Raw genomic sequence first — 16,649 nt, 5'->3', positions numbered from 1 at the left:
GAGATCTACCCTGGTAATAAATAAATAACAGAGTACTAACATTAAGGTGATCCAGTTAAGTGGATAGGGGCACAATGCCGCTGAATCATTTTTGAAATCAACTTGCCAAATTTTAAGTAACATAAAAATTATTAACTTGAACATATAAACGTTAGTGTATTTAAAAAAGGTTTACCCGTCATTTTACAAAGAAAAATGATAGAAACACTTCCAGTCAATGGAAGTGTTTCATTATTTTTATTATAATTATCCAGTTTAAAAATAAGGGTACACATTTTTGAAATTCAATAATTTCTTTGCTCAAGTTAAAAATATGTGTGCTACTGCAAAAATGAACAAGTTAATTTCAAAATTATTTTTATGATTTTTTTTGTCATTTTCAAGAGACAATACATCTTTAAACCTTGTTTATTTTGATGCCCAGAAAAAATGTGAATTAATGATGATCATAATGAGGGGATGATGATAACAATGACGGTTATGATGAAGGTGATAATAATGATGACGATGATGATGTCGATGGTGATGACGTCGACAATGATGATGAACGGTAATGATGTACATGTAGGTGTTGGCATGCTTGAGAGTGATGGAGAAACTAATGCAGACTAAAGTGAAGTGAGTTCATTCTGGAATCAAACCGAAAAATGCCCCGGTCAGGCTGCAGCAGGAATAAAAGCCCTGGAAAAATCAGCAGTTTTGATTTGGTAGAGTCTAATTTTGGTCGCTATGCTATTTTTAGTCTTATAATAGGCCATCGTACCATGATTGAAAAAGTCAATGCGATGCGTACATTCATATAATTCATAATTATCATTATATATTTATTTCATGAAAGTAATGGAATTGAGAAAAAGTGGTCCGGCCATAGCTGGTGCGCTTCCGACGGCCCTGTGGTTCTCTGTCCTTGAAAGTGTGGCAAGTAATGGGCTAATCGGATTAGGTCATTAGGTACAGACCAATCAGAAGCAAATGCTCATTTTTTGAAGTATCAGTTGCTGTATGTTGGCTTCATACACAGTTTACATACTAAAGAATTTATCAGCACTATCAAATAAATGGTAAGAATTTTATATTTGTATACTATATTACAGGGTGTATCTAGGCTAGCCCAATATCGTAACTGTTTAGGCGAAAGATTCTTAATTATGCTAAGTGTGCAATATTAGGTCAGTTAGGTTATACCTCCATGGTTAAGACGACAGTAATGCATGATAGGTATATTTTGAAATCTATACATAGTAGCTGTTTTTATAATTATTACAAAAACTCTGATTTAAACATGCCTGTATAGCTACGATACATAATATTTAATGTTTTTTGCAAGTTTCAATTAAAGAAAAATGGTCAAGTATATTTTAAACTCAGTGTATTTTGTAAGTTTAAAGGAATAAACATTGACATTGACTCAACATTAAAAATTTACATTGAATCGGCGTTGAAATTTACGTTGATGAAAACTTTCATTCACAACAAAAATTCAAAGTTGATTCAACACTGATCATTTGATGCTATTATAACGTTAAATAATTGATGTTGAAACAACTTTAGACAATTTACGTTGAATCAACGTTGAAATTTACGTTGATGAAAACTTTCAAATTCAACCAAAACTCAACGCTAATTCAACATTGATCATTTGACATTGTTTTAACGTTAAACATTGACGTTGAAACAACTTTAGATATTTGACGTTGAATCAATGTTGAAATTTACATTGATGAAAACTTTCATATACAACCAAAATTCAACGTTGATTCAACATTGGTCATTTGACGTTGTTGCAACGTTAAAAAATTAGCGTTGAAAAAACCTTAGACATTTTATGTTGAATCAACGTTGAGATTTACGTTGATGCAAACTTTCATATACAACAAAAATTAAACGTAGATTCAATGTTTGCATATTACGTTGAATCAACGTTATTTCAACCAAGTTGTGCCCACTGGGAATACTTTGGGATATGATTAATGAGACATTAAACTGTTGATCTAAAGTGAAAAACAAATTTGGGTTTTTTAGCAATTTTTTGAGCTCCCATATTTTATATCTCATTTACTCAATACTGGACTGTGCGACAACTTAACCATTTTGCCACAACATGCCTCATTTTTTGTCATTTTCAAGGGACAATACATCTTTGAAAATAGGTTGTTCACATTTGGTAACCCTGTTTACTGTAGAAATGCTTATAAAGTATGTTTTCTGATATTTATCTGCTTTTTGGGGACCATTTCTGAAACAATCCATCAGGCTTAAAGGGTCATCCTCTACTTTCCATATTTAATTTCATGAATGGTGGTGTGTGTTTTTGATGTTCTTTGATCTTATTTTTGTTTTTGAACTTCTAAATCATTTTTTGTCATTTCCTTTGTAATTACTTCATGGAAAGCAATAAATATTACTTACTTACTTACATCTTATGCAATATCTTTCAAGATGCTTGCTTTAATATATAGAAAGTTAGAACCAGCAAAATAACTATTTATGACCTCTGATGACCCCACAGTGTGGGCAGTTTCTCAAGCCAGTCATGAACACCACACCCAATAATGCAATGAAATTTTAATCAAACTTAATTGGAATCATTTCCCAACAAAAAGTAAAACAAAGTTGACTTTCACCTTTACCACTAAGTACTGACTGCTTTCTGGCATAAGCACTGCTTACTGAGCTGTCTTTGGAGGTGGGACGGAAGCCTGCTCTGACATCACGGCTTGGAGGCTTGGGAGCCTGACTTTTCATCAGGTCCTCAAGCTCTTTCTCTAGGCTGTCCTTGTGCTGCCTGATCATATCCAGCTCGTTGGCAAGTGATCCTATGGTGGTTTTGAAATGATCCTGGACTTCTTGAAGCTGTCAGGAGAATGAATTGTATCATGGTCTCTAATATTTCAGTTAGCACTTTCTCTCAAAAAAAACCCCATTTTTTATTACATAGCTTTAACAAAGCTATGTAATCACACTTTTAACAAAGGGTGGCAGTTCATAGGACAGGGAAGGGTGAGGCATTCAACAGCGAAAAGTCACAGAATCATCATGATTTTCATTTAATGTCAGTCTATGCCATAGTGGTATCTAGGCTATGCTCTGACAGACTATCAAATTTTCTTTGACAAAAAACTGTTGTATTCCCATATATAGTCATGATGTGCTTAAATATGGTCATGATGTGATGTAATCATGACCATATTTAGGCATGTCACATGTTTGTCAAATAAAATTTGGTAGTCTGGGCAGGGCTATGAGCCTTTATTGGTATTGCACATCAATACTCACTTCCAGGTCAATTCGATCAAGTTCTCGGTGGTCTTCACTAAAGTGTGATTCTGCTTCTTTATCAGTGAAATGCTTTGAAGATAGTTCAACCTTGTGGGTCTCCAGGTAAGAATCAAACTCATCAATGATCTGATTTTGGACCATCAGAATCTGCTGTTCAAGCTTTTTCGCAGCCTCAAGACTACTCAGAAGTTGATTCTAAAAAGAGAGAGAAAAAAAAAAATCTGGATTATTTTTTGTCTTCGTTGGTAATTCGGTAACAAAATTCAACATCTGAAAGTATTACTGTATGTGAGTGTCAATCAAACTTAACAACTGACCAATCAGAACAGTAGGCACATGTTCGTTTTGTGGGACCTTAGCAACAGTATCCAAGGGGCGGGGCCTAGAGGAAAGGTTAATTATCCATTCACCAGCTTCATGCACTGATTAATCAAACAACTTAAATAGCAGAATTAATTTTTCTGCGTATTTGCATTAAAATTGATAAAACATCTGCCCTCCCGCGAGTGGGGTAAAAATTGACCATTTGACTAAGTGGAGAAACTGCAGGAAACAAGCGAAACTGTGCGGCACTTTTAAAATTGATATATAGCGCACCACACGAACGGGGTAAAATTGCTCTCCATTCTCCCATCCAATGCATTTGGACTGGACGTTCGTTCCAATATATAGCGAAGCTGCTCTATCTTCTGCTATTTATTATCTTTGGATGAATTCACTAACTTTATGTATGATGTATAAAAATGATGACTCAAACATAGCCAAAAACATTACCTTCTTAGTTGCAAGAACTGCTTTCTTCTTTTTTGAATGCAATCCAGGGAATTTGTTTTCATCTGGGGAGATAATAAATGCTGCAAGACAAAAATAATACAAAATATCTAATTGGTAACAGTAGTACAGAGTTTAACAGTAACCTATCCTGAGCATACATTTTCAATCATATTACAGGATATTGACAATTGCATGTGTCCATCCAATTGCCACAGGTAAAGTAACGGTCACACGCAAAGAGCTTCTAGTCTTGACCCCAGATTAAAACCCTCAGTTTATGGATTATGATGGTTAAAAATAATAGGAACTCTAATTACAATTTTAACTACTTCCAGTTTGAAAAATTAAAATTTTTAGTTTGATGACTACAAGTAGCCTCAGGCAAAAAGGGGTCCATGCTTGTCTAACACAGGGGTGCGCAATCTCATTGTGTACTCGATAATTGATTGTTATGTAATAGGAAATTATCATATTACCTTGATGAATTGATTCGTACCCTTCCTTGTACTGGTTCAAATAAACCACTTCTTTCTCTTCCTGTGACAATTTGTCTTCCAACTTCCTGATAATGTTCTCTAATCTTCGCTTCTCATTTCTTGCTTTATCCTCAAGATCAGAATTAGTTTCTTGGAGACTATGAAAAAATTTAAAATCAAAAGCGGAAAACATTCTTGATTTAAAATTTTAGGGAGCTTTTGATTGCACAACGACGGTAGGACGTAAAAGGAATGACGTCACTAAAAGTCATCTGCACATGCGAGAATGTTAAGTTCTCCTTGTCGCATGGATTCTAGGACGCAATTTGGCCAATTCTATGTATGCAGAGATCGTAGGACGCTCGGTAGGATGGCCAAGTATGAGTGATCTGTTTTAGCGTAGCGCAAATCGAAAGCTCTCTAATATGGTGTGTGAAGGTGTCCTAAAGACAGTCATATATATTATACAAATAATTATATTTGATGCATACCTTTCAATTTTACTGTCTCTTTCTTCAACCATCAGATTTTTGCTTTCTACCGTTTCCTCCAACATGCAAACCTGCTGGCGTTGGGAGCTGATCACTGACTGTGCACCTGTGTTTTGCTTCTCTTTGTCTCGTAGTCGTCTCTCAAGAATTTCAAGTTCATCCTTTAATTCATCGGCCACTTCATTTCTATGCATTTAAACAATCAATCAATAAATCAAGAAGTTAAACAATTTAAGAAAAAACATTTAAGAAAAGTTACTGGCCTATGCATTTTACTCTCCCGGCATCTAATTTTACTAAGAATAGTTACAATAGTACAAAATAAAATGAATTTTATACTTACCTTTGAGCAAAAACTTGCTGTACCAATGTAAAATATGGTATTCTTTCAATGAAAGTTTTGGTTTCTTCGCCACGATCAGCTACAACATTTGTTGCTGTTTTATATGATGTTTCCACCTCCTGTGAACTAGTATATCGTTGACTATAAACAGCATCTAAAATAAATAATAATAAATAAATAAACAAATGGGATAAAATTTACAAAAAAGTGCTAAATAAATAGGACAAGCAAACTAAACATAAAGTATAACTGAACATCAAAAAAAATATTGGGAATATAATATGACACCAAACTATCTTTCGTAAGGTAAGAATTTTTTAGACCTTGTCAAAGAAAGGTGGGAAAAAATATAAATAAAATTTTGTTTTCTTATTTAGCAAATGGTTTGCCAAAAACGTCCAGATGGGAGAAACGAAATATAAAATTTTATTGGTGAATGTAAACAGTGTAGTATTGGGACGGTTAAATACTTTATATTTAAAATATCTTATTTTTTGGAGATTTCAAGGCAGCGGCGGGCGTAATAAAAATAAAGAAAAAGTTTTATTTGTTTCTGAAATTTCCATCTTTTCGTGGTGGTGGGTGCGCTAATTGGCCAAAAAGACAATTTTATTTTGATTTGAAATTACCATTATTGATGGGCAGTGGGTTTGCTAAACAAGGCATAAAAAAAATCTCGCCTAAGGAACACTTTATTTCAGTTATGCTCTATGGATCACCCTCAAGAAATAAGTGTTAAAAAAATATACACTTTTGACTAATTTATGTACCATATACTTCATCTCGAATTATTTTCAAGACTTTTGAAAAGATGCTGGTGTGTGGAATAACATCGTCAAACACTTTAAACACAGCCAAGATTCGTTCAGATGATGGCGCCTTGGTCTCCTTCAGTTTAATCGCAGAAAGAATGGCCTCAAATCCGAGGGCTGCAAGGGATGTGAAAAAAAATGTAATAATATAGACTATTAAAAAAAAAAATACATTTAGGCCTATTTATTTATTTATTTTTTGAGTAAACTTATAATAAAAATAATAAATAATTAAACCATGACTATTAAATTATATATTTCACTGGCTATAATGCAAGTCTAAATAGTCATCACCAAATTGCTGTGTAAATAGATAGCCTCCGGCTAATCAACGACAACAGCCATTTAACTATTAGTATTTAGGTACATTTAGCCTAATGAAATTTGCACTGAATCTTCCTAGCCTAGGCCTATAGATTGGTGATATAGGCATTTGAATTGACCTTATTATGATGACACATGCAACTCAGAAAAACAACAGATGCTTGGTTATATTTGATAGGCATAGGCCTAGTGCAATTGATACCAAAGTTGAAGAACTCTCTCTGCAGGGGTGCAAGAGGAGGGCGAACACAGGCAGAGTGAGCGTCTGCACCCATCCACTTGTTGGGCCTATGATGCCTAGCTAGACTCTTATTGCTATTATGTACGCTTGAATTTAGTCTATTAGAAACAGAATTATCTCCAATTGATACCTGGTGATGGAAGCTTAACAACGTTATCCATTAGGTCAATAAGTAAGCTTTAGCCTAATTGCTGATTCAAAAGAAATATCGGACGGAATCCGCTATAGTTTAAATGTTTTTTCGCTCCTTTCCCACTCCATCTCGAGTCACAGCTAGCATTATGTTGCTATGATTTTATAATTGATTGGCCATGCATGAGTAATTCTCATGACCTCTGACGTTTCACCTGCGCGAAGACGAGAGAGTGTGAGCGAGGAGCAAAATCCTGTGATTAGAAAAAGAAGGCCGATCCTCCTCCCAGGCCTAGCTAGATTGTAAACGAACTGCTGTGCTTTTTTATTTATTATTTTAAGATGATTTTACGAAAAGCAAGGTAAAATGAATAGACAAGGATCAATGGCAAGCATGGAAAGGCTTGCTAAAGCTTTCGAAGCTATTAAGGGGCATCTAAATCAAGGTTCGATATCGGAAGAGGCGGCTACTCCAGCTCCTCTGGCAGTGACAAAGTGAGTTTCCCCTGTCTCTCCTAGAGAATTCATAATAAACAAGCCCAAGGCTGCGGGCTTAGCTACAGGCTACTAAATTACCTGTAAATCAGGTCTACTTTCTAGGCTATGTTCTTATTGTAGGGAATGCTCTCTTGTGGATAGTAATAGATTAGCATTAAAAATGGAACATATTTATTTTGAGAGAAAAATATTGGTCAAGTACAAGGACAGGTCATCTTACAATGTATTGTTATTTCCATTGTCGTTTGCATATATCTTCTGCAGAACTGCAGATTGTAATGAGGTAGAATAACTAATATCTTCTGCCTTATAATTGTTTTATAGATGAATTTATGCATTAAAAAAAAAATTCATTAAATGTAAAAAGTTGTTTTAATTCTTGTATATCATTGTTTGTTTGCAGGTTAGGGGTTTAGAGAGAATTCACTTCGTTAATATTCTTTCTGGGCATGCTGCTAACCTCTCTTTTTTTACTTCTTTTTTATGTGTTTTTTATATATAAACATGCCAAATTAAATAAATAAATAATTAAATCTTCGCTGTTAATTTTATATAATTTATGCATTATCCAAATTCACAATTATGAATCATGCATCATTGATGAATATAACAATTAAAAAACAAATTCTGTTGATGTTTTTAAAAGAATAATACAAAACGTTTATTCGTCTTTTAAAAGCAAAAATACAGTACAAGGAATTACTTCGTTGTTGGTATGTCATATTACAGTCACTACAGAAAACAGTGCAAATATCAAAAACAGTATTGTATTGTATGTATAGCCACATAAATTAATTAAATAAACTTCCATGCTTTCCTGATAGTAGCTAATAAAAGTACAAATGGGGGTTGTTTCAAATTGGAATGGTCAAAAAATCATACATTTTTATTCATTTTTCATTGCCTTTTTTTTATATTTAATTTTGTTGGAAAAGTTCTAAGAAGAAGGACCTCAGTCTGAACAAAAAGGACAGGATTGCCCATTGTACAACCATAGCAGATGGTATTTCACTGCAAACATTTCGGTGAGTGATCCATATTACATTAATCTGTTTCTTTCTCTAATCTAATTTCTAATTGGATGTGTAAAAACAAACTATATTTAAAGAAAATAAAAGTTATAGATTTAGGCCATGTTTGGCTAAGTTTATGTTCAGTAGATGTCTTTTTTTTTGCCCTACAGTATTTTATTTTTATTAGGCTCTATAAAATGCTATTTTCATGATTATTGGTGTTATAACCAAATGTTATTTATTGATTATTATTATTATGTTTTTATTTTATTCATATCCGAAACTTGCAATGCCAATTCTATGTTAATTAATGCATGTGTATGTTTACAATGCCAATAAAAGAATTCAGAATATTTCCTCTTTTAGTATGGATTACTGTATATAACATTGAGGATATTCAAACTTTATCAAACTTTTATCCTATTTGTAGGGGCATCAGTGATTTCCCCAAGTTCCTTAGCATAGCATTTGAGCTATTTCTTGCACTGTGTAATGATGAAGAAGCTGATGTGAGGATGAAGGCAGACGAATCCCTCAACAAAGTTATCAAGGTATTATCCCGCTTCCCTTATTTTGGAGCATCCACATAAATGCGTCCCTTTGCCAACAGGTAGAAAATACAACTACAGTAAAATTTGGGGTGGTTTCAGGGTTCGGGTTCGATTTAGAGGGTTACCTTTGTGTTAAAAGATTGACAATTGTTATTTTGTTCTTTGAACAAGTGGTCTCGAATTAGACGGATCTCGAAATTAAAGGATCTCGGAATTAAAGGGATCTTGGAATTAGAGTGATCTCGGAATTAGAGGGGTCTCAAATTGGAGGGTGCACTGTATACAGCAAAATTAAGGCAGATTAGAAATTTAATTTAGAAATATAAAAATATAGGTGTGCTCCCAGTAATATACTAAAAAAAACTTCATTTAGGTAGTTTATTCAATGTATAATTACTTACTTCATTTAGGTAGTTTATTCAATATATAATTGCTTACTTCATTTAGGTAGTTTATTCAATTTTAATTGAAAATTAGAATGGGGTTTATTTTTTTTACAATTAAAGAACATCTAAGTAAATGTCATTAAAGATTTCTTTTGTGTATGGTAACATTCAAGGAAATTACAGATAAACATATACTAAATAGTAAATGTTGGGCAATTTCTAGGCTATCAGTAGAGACTAGAGTAGACTAGGGTTAGTTAAGATGGTTTGAAGTAAATTTTACACTGTAATCTCAAATTTTAATTATTGATGTTTTTTTTTACAGGTTCTAATGGAGAATCATGTAGGCAGGATACAAATTGAATTGTATAAAGAAATAAAAAAGGTGAATCTTATAATTAGACATGTCTATTGTTTATTAATTTTTAATATTGTTATTATTATTATTAAATTGTATACTTATATTGCACGTATCTAAAACATTGTGCTTAACATTTCCAAATTATTATTTATTTTATCATTAAATTGTTAATTAAGAATACTTTTATTATTCATGACATAAGGATAAAAGAAATATATACTATTGATAAATTACAATGTGTGGTGGTAAACCTCTGTTGAAGATGTTTGTCTTTTAAATCATATTTATTTTATTTTTATGTGCAAAATATTTATTTAGGATATCTTATTTAATGTACAACATACAAAAGACCTTGAAACAGAATACATTGTTTTTCAATAAGCTCCTGACTATTTACAAACATTGGATTACTATATACAACTTGACCAAAGAAAAAAAAAAGATAAAAATTCAAAATGGTTTACAGGCACTGGAGTGTTGAGACTTAAGAGCTTCATGTAAAATGAACATTCATTTAAAAATTCTATAGTTAAATTTAAAGATTTTATATAGTGTTTTTGTAGAAAAAAAAGTCCCAATCAGAACCCAAACCCAAACCACTGTTTGTACAGACCTTGCATAACACTCTATTTCTACTTGCATTGCTTACAGAATGGTTCCAGTAGATCTCTGCGTGCAGCCATGTGGCGCTTTGCAGAGATGGCGCATTTTATCCGGCCTCAGAAGTGTAGGCCATATGTGGTAAACCTGCTGCCGTGCATTGGACGTATTTCTCGTCGAGAAGAAGAATCTGTTCAAGTAAGAAATTTCCCCACTAGATCCTCCTAGAGAGCAAACATGTCCTAGGCATTGCAATGATAATTTCCTGTATAGAACAAATCCTCTCATTGTTGTATTATTATTATCTCCTATGTGATGTAGTTTTATTATTGATTTTTCGAAAACTATTTTTGATATTTTTAGTTTGCTTGGTAACACTTTGTTATGAAATCTGTATGTAGTAATAAAACATGAACTAAACCAGTAAATAAAATGCTGCAAAGAAATTAGGAGATGCAGCTGGAAGCGTACTAATGACGTTCACACAACCTGGTAAATTGACTGCTCCTAGCACAGTAATAGTTATTGTAATGTTTTTTTTTTTATTTACCAGGAAACTCTAGCAAGTTTCATGCATAAGATTCTTCCTGTTCTAGGCTGTTTCCTCACTGATAATGAAGTCAAGGTAAGTAATACAAGTGTTAACCACTTTCAGAATGGCCAAAAATGGCCCAGTCTTTGTAGATGGCAAGGGTCTCTCACCTACTTGCCTCTTAGAAATTCCCAGGCACCTCCTAACCACCTGACCGGACAGCTTAGCCCTCCTTGAATGTATATCCTAGTTCTTCCTTTGTATGTAGGATATACATTTGAGGAGGGCTAAGCTATCCGATCAGGGGGTTAGCCGTCATCGAATGTATATCCTAGTTCTACCATTGTATGTAGGGGTTAATTTGAGTTTTCATTTCTGATTTTTAGGATCTGATGAAAGTATTTTACCCAAACCTACACAAGGCATCTGCTGCCACCAGGAGGACTGCCGCTGCGTGCTTGATGCTTATTTGCCAGCATGGAAGGCGGCCCTCGCTATATTTCTCTATGCTTATCCAAGTTTTATTGAGTAAGTACTATACTTACAATTAACACTTTCCAAAATACCATCTTACCTTAGATATGGTCATGATGACATCACATCATCACCATATATAGCCATATATAGGCATATTATGCCTATATATGGTCATGATTACATCACATCATCACCATATATAGGCATATCATGCCTATATATGATCATGATGACATCACATCATCACCATATATAGGCATGTCACATACAATTTGATAGTGTGGACAGGGCTTTAGATATCCAAATCCTGGAGCATCCAATGTGCAATAAAAATTATGAAAGATTTACCACACAATCGTTTTTTTTTCTGTAACAGAGTTTGTAATTCCGGTGAAAGAACAGGGTGTGCATATGCTGCTGGGAGTCCTTCTGACCCTTCGGCATATTATCCCACATTTGGACGGCAAGGAAGACCGCGATGAAAGTATAAAAGGAAGTTTCGGCAAAGTGAAGTTGGAAGAAGAGAAGCATGTATCGATTCATCAACTCGTACAGGTTTGTTATATCTAAAAGGTTTCATTGAATTGTTGAGAACATCCCTTAAACCTAAACCTTGACAGAATTAAACTGTGCTATTATCTGTTTAACAAATTTGTTTAATTTTTTTCCTATAGATTTATGAATTTCTGTTGTATTGTACCAAACACACGGATCACAACGTCATCACAGCAACTCTGGAAACATTATTACAGCTTCTACGTTTTCTGCCTCCTGAACTACTTACAGTACTGTGTACTAAAAACGGTATCATAAAGAAAACCATTTTTGAAGACAAGGGAATTGCAACACCAGATGAGCTGGAAGAACAAGGCAAGTGAAAAATATATTTGTAAACAAGGATTTGTAAGATATTTTCATATGTTAAATAATTAAATAGTGTTTCGAAGCTTTTTTTCATTATCAGTAGAGAACACCCGTAGTATATAATGGAACAACTTATCAAACACAGAGCATCTTCCTATCATTTTCATTCCAATACTATAGGATTAATATTTTGATTGATTGATTGATTGACTGACTCATCTGTTACTATAGAATCAGCAGGAGGAGTTAGCCTTATACATGAGGCTTCACTAGATGACACAGTTGAACCTACTACTCTGCAGTCAACACCAAGTTCCCTTCGTACCAACATTTTATCGCCCATAAGCATCGACAGTGGCCTCAGTCTGTTGCCGGGAACCCCATCCAGTGGGTCCATACCCAGCAGCCCTGTATTAGATCGGGAGTCGGATTCAACGTCGTTTACATACGACTCTGACGTAGTCATCAATCAAGTAGAAGACGAATATTCAAATATGGTCATTGGTGATTTAGACGATGAAGCGGCTCCAAGTGAGGACGGGATTGATGACCTAATGGAGCGATTTCAGCAGGTAACAGTGGAAGACAAGGATGATAGCAGTGAATTGGAGAGAACAGGAAGTTTAGAGGGGTTACTGCATACCACAGAAGTAGATGATGTTGAGGAAGCAGAAGAACCAGGAGCAGTAGTTACATCAGAGAGAAGAGCTGGAGACATTGGTAGGTATCAAATGATTAGCAGTTGAACTCTGACCCATGAAAGGCAATCTATTTCATATTGGCTGAAGCTTATCCCCCGTTCCAAGTAGCGTGAAGTGGATGAGAGTGTAATGTTCCCCCTGGGTGGGGTGCTGGTCTACCGCAGGTTACTCCTAGCAACTTGCTGGTACCCACAGTAGGGATGTAGTATTGGATGTCGGAGGTGGGCGGGACCACCCAGCCTTAAGGTTTCCCACCCTGTCTAAAGCTAATGTCAATATCCGCCACCCACCCATATTAACCTCCTTTGCCCATCCTTAAAATCCACTCTTATTATGTAGAGTTTACCAATGTTATCACACACCCACCCTCAAAATGTCTATCGCTCACCCTTTTCTTCATCTACAACCCTGCACTGATACTGCTGGGTAGACTGATGCAATGTAGATAAAGTGCCTTGCTCAAGGACACAAGCGAAATGCACATCAAAGGATTGAAACCCCCAACCTCGAGGTTGGGAAACCAAACCATTTCCACTATGCCAAACCGCTTCTACCGATTTATTACTTTGTGATTTTTTTAAAGTATTGATATAAATAAATAAATATTTGCTTTCTATCACACTTTGATTAATTGACAGGTGATTATATTGATGATGAAATTCCGTTGCTGCACTGTGTGCGTCTCCTGGCATCATCCTTCCTTCTGACGGGCTACAAAGGTGGCTTGGTGTCGGATCGTGAGTCCAGGATAAGTGTGAAGGCTCTGAGTGTTGGATGTGTGGCTGCAATTCTGAAGATTCACCCAACTCTCTTTTTTATTAAGCTATTCAAGAAATCAGAAGGCAAAGAAGGTAAATAGTTTCATGTTTCATTGATAGATTTTATTACTTAGTGGTTTGTGTAAGTTTGTTAGATGGTCTATATAGCCCCTGTGGTGAATAGATGAGAGTAGCTGGCACCGAGTTAGGAGTGATGTTTTTTCCCTACCCAGGGGTCTTGCGAGACTTGGGCGAAAAAACGAAATGACCGCCACGCTTAGGAAAAACAAGCAAAAATTGCACCACGCTTAAAATTTTAGTGCCACGCTAAAAAAATATGTACTAAGTACATTTTATTCAAAACATTAATAAATACCAAAGTGTATAACTGCAGGCAATTCCACAAATGTTCTTTTTGGGAACAGTACTTGTTCAATCGCATGTCATTGTGAGGCACCTCCTTCGATGCAAGCCCAACTGGGGAGGGGGGAGGGTGTTTAAATCTTTATCCACATATCATCAACACTTAGTGTACGCATCTTTGTATAAGAGACTCCATCTTGTAGGTATTAGTTTTGCTGAATTGTTTCCATTTCTTCATAATTTAAATGTACACATTGTTTGCATTAGTAAATTAAATAAAATGTATCGAGTAAATGAAATTTAAATTGTGGGACACGGGTGATGCCGTGTCGTATCCGGCACCATAAGTACTACCAAAAATGTGTCCACCCTCTATAGTTTTGTGCACCACCCTTTAAAGTTTTTGGACATTTTCTGAATTTCCGCCACTCTTTAAAGAAATCCTAGCGAGAGGGCTGCTATGTAGTACCTGACGTATTATCATACTGGATATTCAGTACATTCCCAAATACTTGAGAAGAGAATTATTGATTAAACAAGCTAGTAGTCCATGCATTCGCTGCCATGGGCTATCATATTTGGCTGATACTAGTGCTATACAAATCACCATTATTATTATTAAAAATAATATTATAATAAATAATAAATTAAATGCTGCATTTTTCTTTCTTTGATGTCTCCACATTCTGCCTTCATCTCCAATTTAAGTTCTCACAGTCTTCCTGTTAATTATTATGGAACAAGAATGTGTAATTGCAGTCCTTCATACAGATTGTGGTTCTTTTTTTGCCTTAAACATGTTCATCTCCATATTGTGAAAGTAACTTTTGAAACAATTCTTTAGGAGAACAAGTGCTTCGGGATGTAGCTCTCTTTGTTAATCATTCGGATCCCCAGCTGAAATCTCAAACCACCCAACTCCTAGGATGTATGATTAACAGCGCCCTCTTGAAATCTGGTGGTAACTTTGATTCCTGGAGCTGTCAGCAGTGCTGTTTGTATCAGACAGGTTAGTGTATGACATGATGATAATAATAATAATAATAATAATATTAATAATATGCAGGTTTTTATATAGCGCTCTATACAACTAAGTCTCAGAGCGTTTTTCCACACTATTACCCCAGTCATTGGAATGATGCCTATGGGGGAAATTCCATAGTTTGCTGCATGAAATATATAAGCGCATTTTGGACTCAAACCTTCTTAGGTACCCACTTATACTCCTGCGTGGAGAGAAGCAATGCAGATAAAGTTCCTAGCTCGAGGACACAAGCGAAATGCATAGTAAGGGATCGAAACCCTGACCTCGAGGTTGGGAAAGCAAACCGTTCCTGCTGCACCAAACCACTTCCACATGATATACTCGAGAATCAATGTAGAAAAGACATACAGTTAGTGTTTACCCACCAGAGGGTGTAGGCCTAAATCTTGTAATATCTTTTTGGTCTTGTGATCGTAATAACCTATATTTTTGTGTGCCCTAGAACCTGTATATCTGGAGAATCTTCTAAATGCGATATCAAATGTTCTGAAGGACGAATCATCTGTTGCAGTTAGAGGATCTTGTCAGGCAGTCAAGGTTAGATTATGCCAACTCTAAAGTTCAAAATCCTTTATTTACTGAATTTCACATGCATAATTAATATTAATTGAATAACTGAGAACACAGTAAAAAATAAATAAAATATATTGTTCTTATCTCTCCTGTCACCACTATGATCAGTGTTCTTATTATCGAACAAGTTGATAAATTTTCTTTTCAGTGTTTTCTGCCAACTATGTGCAATAGCTCTCATGGACTTTCAACCCTGACCCTAACCCTTGACCTTTTACCTGTTGGTGAAAACAGTTACTGGCTTGTTTTGGTTGAACTTTTTGATCTTATCACTTGCCTAGATTTTAGGTGAGTATATTACCCTTGTATTTACCTATGCATTATATATTTTTATATGATTATGAAACATTTAGTTTTAACAATGATTGTGATGGTATATGTTTTCCTTTTATTTATTTTTTTTATAGGAAATTCCATTTTCTGGAAATGGTGTATGGAGAATCAGTCAACAGAAGTTATAAATTTAAGGTAAATTATTAAAAATTATTATAAAAAAAATGTATACCACATTATTGTATAACAAGTATTGAACTGTAATTGATGATGATTGAAGACAATGATGGAGATAATAATGATGATGATGTCATTGTTTTAAAACAACTTGGCAAGTCTATTGGCCGGGCAGTTAAGACAGGGGACCCGTGACATGTAGCCATAATATCGGTGGTGGAACAAGCCTTCTCGGATAAGGACTCTAAACCGTAGGGTCAGTTTACACGATTGGCTAGTGTGCACTTTAAAGAACCCAGTACATCCTTTGAGAAAAGTAGAGGGTTACCCTGGTGTACTAGTCCATTGTCAGCCTCCTGTCTGGACACAAAAGGAGTGTTTACATCGCGGCCCATTTCAGGTATCCTACCTGCGAATCCTTCTACCACACTACGTAAGCAAGGTCATACACACTAGCTACGTAGTGACTGGAGAAGAAAAAGATACATAACTTAATATACAGAAGAAAGTAATAGTTTTATAAAATTACATGGTTATGGATCATGCTGTAAGGGCATGTTGCATGTTTTTGTCAAATATGGCACATTAAGTACTTAGGGATTTAT

General features: G+C 35.0%; 2 protein-coding genes across 4 annotated transcripts in view; one reads left to right on the top strand and one right to left on the bottom strand.

The window, feature by feature from the left end:
* Positions 1 to 7,022, bottom strand: part of LOC117105765 — a 30,659-nt gene extending 23,637 nt beyond the window's left edge. For 2 of the 3 annotated variants that reach the window (XM_033247038.1, XM_033247040.1), the window contains exons 1-8: positions 6,871 to 7,022; positions 6,134 to 6,292; positions 5,364 to 5,517; positions 5,021 to 5,206; positions 4,530 to 4,687; positions 4,054 to 4,133; positions 3,277 to 3,474; positions 2,625 to 2,853 (exon numbers count right to left, since the gene is read on the bottom strand). In XM_033247038.1, coding sequence (XP_033102929.1) covers positions 2,625 to 2,853; positions 3,277 to 3,474; positions 4,054 to 4,133; positions 4,530 to 4,687; positions 5,021 to 5,206; positions 5,364 to 5,517; positions 6,134 to 6,292; positions 6,871 to 6,901 — 1,195 coding nt within the window. In that variant the 5' untranslated portion in view covers positions 6,902 to 7,022. The remainder of the gene's footprint in view (positions 1 to 2,624; positions 2,854 to 3,276; positions 3,475 to 4,053; positions 4,134 to 4,529; positions 4,688 to 5,020; positions 5,207 to 5,363; positions 5,518 to 6,133; positions 6,293 to 6,870) is intronic. The other variant, XM_033247039.1, reaches the window with a different exon arrangement.
* Positions 7,023 to 7,105: 83 nt separating this feature from the next.
* Positions 7,106 to 16,649, top strand: part of LOC117105859 (huntingtin-like) — a gene marked incomplete at its 3' end in the record, with an annotated part of 33,068 nt that continues 23,524 nt past the window's right edge. The window contains 15 exon segments of the mRNA XM_033247170.1: positions 7,106 to 7,367; positions 8,306 to 8,395; positions 8,814 to 8,934; positions 9,646 to 9,705; positions 10,333 to 10,479; positions 10,835 to 10,906; positions 11,200 to 11,341; positions 11,667 to 11,845; positions 11,965 to 12,160; positions 12,386 to 12,874; positions 13,494 to 13,706; positions 14,821 to 14,985; positions 15,464 to 15,558; positions 15,743 to 15,882; positions 16,002 to 16,062. Coding sequence (XP_033103061.1) covers positions 7,240 to 7,367; positions 8,306 to 8,395; positions 8,814 to 8,934; positions 9,646 to 9,705; positions 10,333 to 10,479; positions 10,835 to 10,906; positions 11,200 to 11,341; positions 11,667 to 11,845; positions 11,965 to 12,160; positions 12,386 to 12,874; positions 13,494 to 13,706; positions 14,821 to 14,985; positions 15,464 to 15,558; positions 15,743 to 15,882; positions 16,002 to 16,062 — 2,298 coding nt within the window.

This window comes from Anneissia japonica, unplaced genomic scaffold (assembly GCF_011630105.1).
Source record: "Anneissia japonica isolate Jap-2015-1 unplaced genomic scaffold, ASM1163010v1 scaffold287754_len4335492_cov202, whole genome shotgun sequence".
NCBI lineage: Eukaryota > Metazoa > Echinodermata > Crinoidea > Comatulida > Comatulidae > Anneissia > Anneissia japonica.
The sequence above is the reverse complement of the archived record's forward strand: the minus strand, read 5'-3'. Positions and strand labels throughout refer to the sequence as shown.